Here is an 11,684-nt window from a genome sequence, read left to right on the forward strand (position 1 = left end):
TATATATTTCTAAGTAACTTGGGTTTCTATAGAATTATTTCCTCTGACCTTAGCTGGACAGAACTAAAAGATATTTATTCTTAGTCTTTGAAGAGTAGTTCATTTTATCCCCTTCCATGGTTTATTTGGATTAGTCTAAAGATTTATTGGTTAACCCTACACTTTCCATTGTCTATCTCTCTTTGTCCATCCTCCCTTGAAATTAGGTATTCTTAGAGGCTGTTGTCATTATTTTCTAAAACAGGGAAAAATAATACATAATATAAAAATACAGAGAGATAACATTCAGAATAATACATAATATAAAAATACAGAGAGATAACATTCAGAATACTAATTTTATATAGAGATATATCAAACCTTTCAAAAGAAGTGGTAGTTGTAGTGATTTGGGGATTTGAAGGTTGTCAGTAAATGCTCAAAACAGTAGGCTTATAATATGACACAACCATATGAGAGAAAGTTTAAAACATAAAGAGATAGCTTTGGTTAGGAGAGTAGGGATAAGAACAACATGAGAGGAATATGACCCAAATAAAATTTGACACTTCCATACAAAGACCAAGGAAGGAGAAAATCTGAGAAAATCTGGTTTTTATTAGAAGAGGATCCAGTTATTAGGCATGAGGGATTGATTTTTCATCTTTGATATCACAGGAAGAGGGAAGTCTAGGATCACCTAAAGAATATATTTGGCCAAGTGCAGGATATACAAGTTTCTGGAAAAAGAATTCATATCTAGAGAATAGTTATCCAGCAAATGAAAAGCTATGTCCAAAAAAAATTACAAAATGATAATGAAACAAAACAACTTGCACAAAAAGGTATTTCAAATATCATCTACATTTTATAGATGAGCAAACTGAAGTTCAGAGAGTTTTCCAGGCTCACATAGCTAATGATTTTTAGAATTAGGATTCTAAGTTAGACCTGAATCCAAGACAAGAAGCCTGGGCACTATAGCACATAACTAGGCTAAAACATACTGTATACATAAAGCTGTACAACTTTTAAACTGGCTCATGTTTTTGACTTGAGCCCTGGGTTCTCATGATTTCTAATGTTGTCTCTAATTAGGATCAGTTCTGGACCTCAAATCATGAGCTATTTCTTTCTGATATTACTCTCAAGGCATGGGGATTCTTCTTCCAGAATTTTCTACATAATGCCAGTTCCATTCAGTTCCTGAATTTGAGACCTCAGTCAATTGGTAAATTTAAACATATATTTTTCAGCCTAAATAAATAAGGATTGGTTATCATCTCCTAGTGGTCATTGCTCTTAACCAAACATTCAATAAGTAACTTGGGTCTTTATAGGACTATTGCTTCTACCCACTGCTGGGCAGATCTAAAAGATATTCATTCTTACGTCCTTCAAGAGTAGTTTAGTTTTACCCCCTTCCATGTCTTAGGCACTACTGTATGTTCTGGAGTTATAAAGAAAAACAAGACAATCCCTACTCTTAAAGAGTTCATTTGCAAAGTGTGAAACAGTTTGTAAGCAATTATCTATAAATAATCTACTCCCAGGATAAATTGAAGACAATAGGAAAATAAGAAAGCACTAGAATTCTGCAGAATCAATGGTTTCCTCTTCCCCTCTATCATTGACCCCTTCTTATTCAATAGGACACCATCCAATAGATATGCATCAAGACTAGAAACGCCCAACTTCCCACCACAAATTTTACCCCACAGATCATAAAGATAGATTCTTCCTTCAGTGATCTAAGGAAAAAAAACATTGTAAATTTTGACTTGGAAAAACAAATTGTGAATTCCCACAGTTGTTCTATGAAATTATTTCACAGATGAGGAAAGTGAGTCTTCAAAGTGCCTAGCCCAAAGACCAGTGATACCCAAAGTGGGTTCCACTGGCCCCTGGTGGGTGCTGCAGCAATCTAGGGAGGTGGTGATGACTACAGGTGCATTTGGGGGCAGTGAATAACAGTAAGGGGGCAGTGATAATATGTGACAGGGGGCACTAAATAATATTTATTTTTCTGGAAAGGTAGCGGTAGGCCAAAAAAGTTTGGGAACCATTGCCATAGACCATACAAGTCTCAAGTGAAAAAAAAAATAGATGTAAGACCTAAGTCTTCCAATACTATGACCTCTGCTCCTTGGCAGTAACGAGACTGGGCATTGCCAGAGCCCATGTTCAATAAAGCTTCATTCTTTTTTTTTTTTTGCTCTTTTCTGGAGCCAGTGTATCTTGACAGCTTGAGAATGAGCCCACATGGATTTCTATAAGAAATCCCATACAGAGAATCTACACTGAGTTTCTCTGAATGGTCATATGTATCTTAACAAGATTTTGTAAGGTGGAAAAGTCCTAGTACTCGCACTCGTATCTCTGTGGTCCTCACCCCATAGACAATGGGGTTCATCGTAGGGGGCACCAGCAGATAAAGGTTGGCAAGAAGGATGTGGGCATGATGGGGAACATGGGGACCAAAGCGGTGAGTGAAGAAAGAAAAGAAGGCCAAGGTGTAGAAAACGAGGATAACACAAATATGTGTCCCACATGTTCCAAAGGCCTTTGCCCGGGCTTCACCTGAGGACAGTCCCAATATTGCTCTGAAGATTAGCCCGTAGGAGACAGCAATGAGGATGAAGTCCAGGCCTGTGGTAAGGAATGCTGCTGTAAGTCCATAGACACTATTGAGTGTGATACTGGCACAGGCCAGCTTGGCTATGCCCATGTTCTCACAGTAGGTGTGAGGGATGACATTGGTCCGGCAAAATGGCAGGCGGAGGATGAGGAGGACACCAGGAATAACCACAACCACACTCCGAGCCACTAGGACCAACCCCATCTTTCCAATGATAGAAGTAGTGAGTAGCGAAGTATAGTGGAGAGGGGTACAGATGGCAACGTAGCGGTCATAAGCCATGGCAAGGAGTACAGCTGACTCTGAGAGGAACAAAGCGTGAACAAAGAACATCTGAGTGAGGCAGGCTGCAAAAGTAGATGTAGTTGGACCCTTCCAGAAGATAACAAGCATTTTGGGGACAGTGACTGTGCAGAGGATGATATCATTGAGTGCCAACATAGCCAAGAAGAGGTACATGGGTTCATGGAGATTCCGGTCCCCAGCTACCACCACCATCACCAGCGCATTACCCACCACAGCCAGAAGATACATGAGGAAAAAGGGGATGGAGATCCACACATGGACTGCCTCCAGCCCTGGCACACCAGTGAGCAGGAAGGCCAAAGGCTGAGTGGAAGTGTGATTGGGTTCCAGGAGAGCAAAAGAACCAATTTCTGTGACACAGGATGGAGAAATCACAGAAGAAGTAAGTGAGGAGAGAATTAGCAATCACAGAATCAAAAAGTAGAAAGGAAACACACAGGTACTCTAGATATTCCAACATTAACAGATATTTTCTCAGCTGGATACCAAGAAAGTAGTGTTTAAGCCACTTACTTGAAGACATATTGATCCCACTGTCTCTTAGGTAGTATTATGAGGAAGAGTTTAGGCATTTAGTGACATTAGCATCCAGGCTGTCAGGCTGTCTCTAAGGACCTGGGAGTTTCAACCATGGAATGAAGAGAAGAGAACTGCTGCCTTGAGGGACTCTGGAGAAGGCTGAGACAGCGAGAGTGTGTGGATGCTTTTACCTATACCACTGAAGAGCCCAAGTAGTGTGGATTTAACACAGAGAAGAAAGACATGCCAGTGAAAGATCAAATGAGCAAGAAGATCTAACTGAGGTGATAGACATCCCAGTCTGAGTCAAGCTCCTTAATTTTCCTTTTCTTCAATTTACCTTACTGTGAACCTGTTTTCCCATAACCATCAAGAGAAGTGGACAAAATCTGTGAGAGATCCAATGCTTTTCCAAACTGTGTTGGAGTCTATGTTAGAGCAGTGTAGTTGTTGACCTATCTCTCAGCCCTTGTCTTTGTCTTTTAGTGTTCTAGGTTTAGTGTGCTCTCTCCCCGTTATCCCTAACTCCTAGTCTTTATTAAACTTGTGTTTTATAATTCTTTTGTCCCAGTCTTACTGCTGTTTGTTGGTTTCATAGACTTCCAGGTTAGGTGGATCTGAGATGACAATTGGTATCAATTGTCATTTCAAGATTCCCCATACCCTGTATTTTGGTGTGCTTTGTGTTTCCCCAATTTGTTGGTTTCCAGTCTGTTATCCCTGACCTAATCTTACCTCCTGTTCCTCACTCTTTAAATGCAGTAATTATAAAGTTACTTATAAGAGTAGTCAATTCAACCATAAAGAAACAATTAGTTTTAGGGTTCTTCCCCACTAAGCTTAAGCCCAAACCTAGTTCTCTGCTATTTCTATCTATGATTTCTAGATTTGTCCCTCTGGGACCAAGCAGAGCAAATTTAATCACTCTTCCACATATCAGTGCTTTCAATATCCTAATACTATGTGCCCAAGATAAGCTAGGAAATAGATGTCTAAGATAATTGAGAAGGTTGTAAGATAACCTAACTATACTCCTAATTGACCTTATTGTCATCATAGAACTTAAACAGAACACTATCTCTGGAGTCCGAGAACTTGGATTCAAATCTTACCTCTTTATAGCCTGCATGAGATTCACTTTATCTCCCTAGGTCCAAGTGTTCTAATTTCTGAAATGCTAGGAGGTGAAAGATGTCAGAATAAGTGAACTAGATCAACTAGTAAGTATTTTTGTCTCGTGGACCCCTTTTGAATTCTGGTGAAGACTGTGGACTTCTCAAAATAATAATGTGTAAAAATACAAAGGAAATTAGTTATATTAAAATAAGTATCAAAATAGGGGGAAAACAGTCAGTCACCAGGTTAAGTATCCCGATCCAGTTGGTTTCTAAAGTCCCTTGTACCACTAGGTCTATGAATATGAGGCATTAAGTAAAGATAAATTAGATCCTAAAGTTGTGAAAGAATTTACTGATGAAAATGGTAAATCACTACAGTGAGCTTTGAAGGATTATGTGTTATAGGAGATACTACCTGCTTGGAGAAGGACAAATGTCCTGTTTTAAAAAAAAAAAAAAGAGGTGAGTAGAGTTTGTAAACTGGCAAGGGGCTTCATTTTGTTTCTTCATGTGATTCTAAAATAGATTATCAAAGGATTGATAAATAGATTATAGAAAAGAAACAATGATCATAATAAGGAAAGAAAAAAACTTTCTAAAGGGCAAGTAATTCCAGACAAAGCTTAGTTCTATTTTTACAGAGCTACTAGGGCAAGATATTGGAAGAATTTTTCCCTCTATATATGATTTTTGTTATGTATATGATACAAACTAACATAAATGCTATGGAGCATGGTTTGGTGTTATATATAAATACGAACTATGTGTGCACATTTGCATACCTACCTGCAAAACTAAGTACACAAAATTTAATCCAAAAACTGATGCCTTAAAAATAAAGTAAAAACTAAGACTGAACACTGTAATTAAAAAAAAAAAAGCAAAAGGAGCATCTTGTGTACATATTTAAGTATTTAAAATGAAAACAGTCATTACCACAAAACTAGTCTAAACTGTATTGTTTATATGCAAAAAACCCAAAACAAACAAACGAAAAACTCCTGAGTCTCTGCTCCAAACTTTTCTTACCTCCTTGCAGAAGTTTGAAGAGGTCTAGCCTGTCCTGTGTTTGGCTCAAAGCCAATCCCCAGAGTTAAGGCATGTACTTTTCTTTGAGAGTGATAAATACTTTTTCAATCAGTTATATTTCCTGTCCTTTTAGGATCTTGGTCAGAAAAGTGTATGACAAAGAATAAAGATTCCTGGTCAATTAAACTGTCTGAGTCTCAGAAACTTTCTAAGGAAGAACAGATACAGGGAGGGCTATTTTGCATCTGAAGATTTTATCTTTTGCATTTCTTTTCTGACCTTAATTTTTTGCTGGAGTCACTGGGACATAAATATTTTATATGTAATATTTAAAAGGACTAAATATAACACCTAAATTTGTGGTTTAAACATCAACTTCAAAAAATAGAAGTTTAGCTATTTACATTCATTTCAAAAGAAGTTTAGATTCATTTAAAAAAATTGTGGAGTTTTATTGATATATAAATTCAAGATAAGTAAGCAGCAAAATATGTTATTTAAAAATCAGGCTATGTTAAGAGAAGAGTTATTAAGAGTTATTAAGAATATAATTGTTTTGTTCTGATGTTTTTAGTCACGTCTCTCTCTTTGTGACACTATTTGGGATTTTCTTGGAAAAGATGAGAGTGGTTTGCCACTTCCTTTCCCAGTTCATTTTACAGAGAAGGAAACTTAGATGGATTTTAGTTGTTTAGTACCTAGAGCAATGGAATCAAACTCAAATAGAAAGGAGTCCACCAATCTACTTATAAGGATTCCTATGAGTCACATAATGACACTGTAAAATCTATTTTATCAAATTTTTATTTATATATATTATACATTTCCCAATTACATATTTATCTGTTTCAGACTGCACTGAAGCTCTAAAGAAAATGAGGGAATTAAGGGGATTAGGACTGCAAATGGTTAATTGTGAGAACTGAGTGAACCATACTAGCAGTATCTTGTGACTCAGTTCTAGAGATAGCTTAGTTCACTTTCTTTTCAGTTATGGGTCTTATCCAATTTCTGTCTTGTGAGAAAATTATTAAATTGTGGGAATTGGTAGAGAAAATCTTACTTCATTGTTTGAACAGAGCCATGTGTGGCTGGGAAACTGCGTCACCTTTCCCTGCTCTTTAGAGATCCTTAACTAAGGACCTAGGTTATGCAGACCAGAAAGTCAGTCAGACCCAATGACAGATGCAAGGATTTTTCTCACTATTGTACATGTCACACAACCCATATATCTTATCTGAAAAATGGCCAAATCAACATTCAGTGATAGTTCCTACGATCCATTGATTATTTAATTATAATTTTGGATAGCAGAAATATTTAATTTTTATCAATTCAGGAAATTGAACCTGTTTTCTCTCCCATTCCCATCCTGTAAAGTTCTTAATCTTATCCTCCAAATAGAAATCATAATGCCTAATTGTATGTCGTGTACTTTTAATTAATCGTCCTTATTTCCTTCATTGTTTTTAATATATAAAATCTATCTACTCCTATGTTTGGGCTCCAACCCTGAAGCTTAGGAAGAGGCCTGATCCTGGTTTCTTAGGCAGTTGGCGTGAATGCTTAATGAATAAAAATGCTTGAAAGATCAATCTTTTTTTCCTCAGTTATTTCATCTTTCCCTCCCCATAGAGCTGTTGCTCTTGGTTACCTAACCAGTATGGGTCAGAGGAAAGACTCAAAAACTCATGTCTTTTGGGCTTCTCCAGATGCTTTCTATGATAAAGAAAATATTGTCCTGTCTTTAAACATATCGATAGAATATTCACCTAGTTTCTATTAGCTTACTCTCCTATGTTCACATTTCACGAGTATTGACAGGATAGAACAACTCCTATGTGCATTACATTTTCTGCTCTTCCCAGCTAAGAGTCAAAAAAGTCAGATGGGAGAAAATGATTAGTCTGGCCAGGGAAAGGTAGCCTAAACGTCAGGGAACTGATGAAGATTATCTTCAGGGACTCCCCAAACATCTTGACTTATTCCCCAAATCAAGTAGAGTTAAAAGATCAGAAAATACCTTTTAATTGCATTGCTTTCCCAACCATTTGGCAAAGAAATCAGTTGAGGCACTAAATCTCTCCTTACTTTTAGGATCTGAGATGCTCCAAAGCCAATTGCTAGTGAAACAACTATAAGTAAGAGAAGATATGTGCTTTTTGTGTGTCGGGGTATGTGTCTGTACACTCACATTTTATACACATAGCCTAGAACCTTTCATATCTGAGAGTCATCTGGGAATCACAGCAGATGAATCTCTGAGGTCATTGCAAGGGAGGACTTCAAGTAAAGCATTATGTAAATTGGCAAGGGAGATGGATGAATATATCTGTCTGTCTGTCTGTCTCCCTTACCAATTTTATACAGTACTTCTGTCTATATGTGTGTATGTATTTATTATGAGTGTTTATATTTTATATCTACATATAGGTACGTGCATTGCCAGTTTATACTATTGTGGTTCACTTATGTCTGACACTTCATGACCCCACCATGGGGTTTTCTTGGCAAAGATACTGGAGTGCTTTGCCATTTCCTCCTTCAGCGGATTAAAGGAAATAGATTACAGCTAATAAGAATGTAAGGTCAAATTTGAACTGAGATCTTCCTGACTCCAGAGCCAGAACTCTATCCATTGAACCAGTTTGCTACCTAAAATTTATACTCTCTGTGTCTCTTGTTGTCTTCTCTCTCTGCCCTTCTTTCTTTTTGTCAATCTCTCTTTCCTCTCTCTCACTAATATATATATATATATATATATGCATATATATATATAACNGTACTTCTGTCTATATGTGTGTATGTATTTATTATGAGTGTTTATATTTTATATCTACAAATAGGTACGTGCATTGCCAGTTTATACTATTGTGGTTCACTTATGTCTGACACTTCATGACCCCACCATGGGGTTTTCTTGGCAAAGATACTGGAGTGCTTTGCCATTTCCTCCTTCAGTGGATTAAAGGAAATAGATTACAGCTAATAAGAATGTAAGGTCAAATTTGAACTGAGATCTTCCTGACTCCAGAGCCAGAACTCTATCCATTGAACCAGTTTGCTACCTAAAATTTATACTCTCTGTGTCTCTTGTTGTCTTCTCTCTCTGCCCTTCTTTTTGTCAATCTCTCTTTCCTCTCTCTCACTAATATATATATATATATATATATATGCATATATATAACTAATTAACTGATCTATATAAAGAGAAATATATATATATATATTTTCCTTTTTATTATTAATGTCACTATCCTCTCCTCTTGTATCATAATCTTTTCACTTTTTATCTTCCTGGTTGCTCTCATTTGTCTGTTGTTCAGTTTTTCATGTGATATCCTTCTTAAAATTTACAAGTGTGTATGTATGTGTATGTGTATTCTTGTATTTGCAAAAGCATCTCTATACTTGGTCACATTGAAACTCTCTGGGCTCTTCAAACATTCTTGAGATTGAGACGATCAGCCTGCAGCTAATATCTCTTAGCTCCATTTTTTATTAACCCTCAAAATGTTCATGCATGGCCCTCTCTCCATCTTAGGTATCATTGCTAAAAATCTTACTGTGATAAAAAAACTGGTCATATTTTACTGTATTAGATTAAATGAATTACTTTCTACTCAGCTTTATCCCTCATCCTCTGGTCCCATTCTGCTCAGATCCTTCACTAAACTCATAAACCATGTATGCTCATGTTCTCCTGAATTTCATAACAATCTTTTGTGTTCCTCTGGTAAGTAACTGAGACCTGGAATCCATCCATTGACTGGGAACAGAGAAGTAGGAGTGTATTGGCAAGGAGATTTAAATATCAAGATGGAGGGAACTGTTTTATTTCTAATAAATACTAACCTTAAGGAAATAGAGGGAGGGAAAGGTAGTATCACAAAGTAAACAGAACACTGGACTCAGGACTCAGAAGATCTGGCATCTACTCCCAGTTGTTTTGTTTTTTGTTTTTTGCTTATTATTTGTGTTTTCCTAGTTTTCTACACATTGGCCTTCCTTTCTTTCTTTATCCACTGCTTTGGTCCCCATGTTCCCCATCATGCCCATACCTTTATTGCAAACGTTATTGGTTGGTCTTCCCTATTATGAAGCCCACTGTCTATGGGGTAAAGACCACAGAGATATGCATGTGAGTATCAGGGCTTTTTCACCAGACAAAATCTTGTTAACACACATGTGACACAGTTCAGAGAAACTCAATGTAGATTCAAATTGATAAAATCTCAGGGGCACACAAAATGAATTTTTCTCTTCTAAATTCCAAGAAAATTAAATTTTGATTTAATAATTGTATTATTGATTTAAAAATCATTAATGAATTAAATTTTTTCATTGCATACATAAATTCTCTATTTCTTACATAAGCCTCTTTTTTATAGTGCATTTTCCCAGTATTACATGAATGTAGTTTTTGCTGTAGATATTTCATATCCCACATTAGACTGTAAGTTCCCTTGGGATAAAGTCAATTTAAATTTCTTGCATTCTTTTATGTTTTCATTATATATATTTTGTTTATATTATATATTTGTATATCATTAGTTGCATGAATTAATTATTCATTCTTTCACATAACACAATTAACTAATGTTTCTACATGACTTCCATAAAGTATATGACATAGAAATGAATTCTCAACAATAATAGGGAAATAAGAAGGGAGGGGAGAGAAAAGGAAATACAAGAAGGGAGGGATTAGGGGAACTGATTAAAAACAAAACACTTTTATAGAAAGAAATAGGGAAAGAAGAAAGGGCAGGACAAGGATAGGGAACCAAAATATCTGGGAATGCACAGTTGATAATTGTAACTCCAAATGTGAATGGGATGAACTTGCCCATAAATGAGAAGCAAATAGCAGAGTGGATTAGAAAAAAAAATCCTACCATATGTTGTCTACAAGAAACCCACATGAGGCAGGCAGAAATACATAGAGTAAAAATAAAAGGCTGGAGTAAAATCTATTGGGCTTCAACTGAGAAAAAGAAGGCAGGAGTTGCAATCATGATTTCTGACAAATACAAAGTAAAAATAGATCTTGTTAAAAGAGATAGGGAAGGTAATTACATCCTGATAAAAGGAAATATAAACAATGAAGAAATTGCAGTACTCAACATGTATGCACAAATGGTATAGCATCTAAATTTCTAAAGGAGAAACTGGCAGAGCTCAAGGAGGAAATAGATAATAAAACTATACTAGTAGAAGACCTAAACCATCCATATCAGATCTAGAGAAATCAAACCAAAAAATAAATAGGGAAGAGATAAGAGAGGTGAATGAAATACTAGAAAAATTAGAATTGATAGATTTATGGAGGAAAATAAATAGGGACAAAAAGGAATACATCTTCTTTTCAGAAGCACAAGGCATATTCACAAAGACTGACCATGTACTTGGGCATAGAAACATGGCAAACAAATGCAAAAAAGCAGAAATAATAAATGTAACCTTCACAGATCATAATGCAATGAAAATAGTCATTAGCAAGGATACATGGAGAGGCAAACCAAAAACTAATTGGAAATTATAAAATAAGACTCTCCAAAATATGTTTGTTAAAGAACAAATCATAGAAACAATTAATAATTTCATTCAAGACAATGACAATCATGAGACTTCTTAACAAAACCTATTGGATGCAGCTAAAGCAGTACTAAGGGGAATATTTATATCATTGAGTGCATATATTAACAAATTATGGAGGGCAGAGGTTAATGAATTGGGCATGCAACTTAAAAAATTAGAAAACAAGCAATTTAAAAATCCCCAGATGAAAACTAAATTAGAAAGACTAACAATCAAAGTAAAAGAACTATTGAATTAATAAATAAGACTAGAAGCTGGTATTTTGGAAAAAAACAGATAAAATAGAAAAAGTACTGGTAAATATAATTTTTAAAAAGGAAGAATAAAACCAAATTAATGGTATCAAAGATGAAAAGTGAGTTCTCACATCTAATGAAGAGGAAATTAAGGCAATCATTAAAAATTGTTTTGCCCAGTTATATGGCAATAAATATAGCAATCTAGGTGAGATGGTTGAATATTTACAAAAATATAAATAGCAGAGAAATAGAATA

General features: G+C 35.7%; 1 protein-coding gene across 1 annotated transcript; it reads right to left on the reverse strand.

Annotated features, from left to right (window-relative positions):
- Positions 1–2,308: 2,308 nt before the first annotated feature.
- Positions 2,309–3,446, reverse strand: LOC123241145 (olfactory receptor 52D1-like). Its single transcript, XM_044668847.1, has 2 exons — positions 3,437–3,446; positions 2,309–3,273 (listed from the first exon to the last, which is right to left on the reverse strand). The coding sequence occupies exons 1-2, from the start codon at positions 3,444–3,446 to the stop codon at positions 2,309–2,311; spliced, it is 975 nt and encodes a 324-aa protein (XP_044524782.1).
- Positions 3,447–11,684: the final 8,238 nt, after the last annotated feature.

Source organism: Gracilinanus agilis, chromosome 3 (genome assembly GCF_016433145.1).
Source record: "Gracilinanus agilis isolate LMUSP501 chromosome 3, AgileGrace, whole genome shotgun sequence".
Taxonomy (NCBI): Eukaryota; Metazoa; Chordata; class Mammalia; order Didelphimorphia; family Didelphidae; genus Gracilinanus; species Gracilinanus agilis.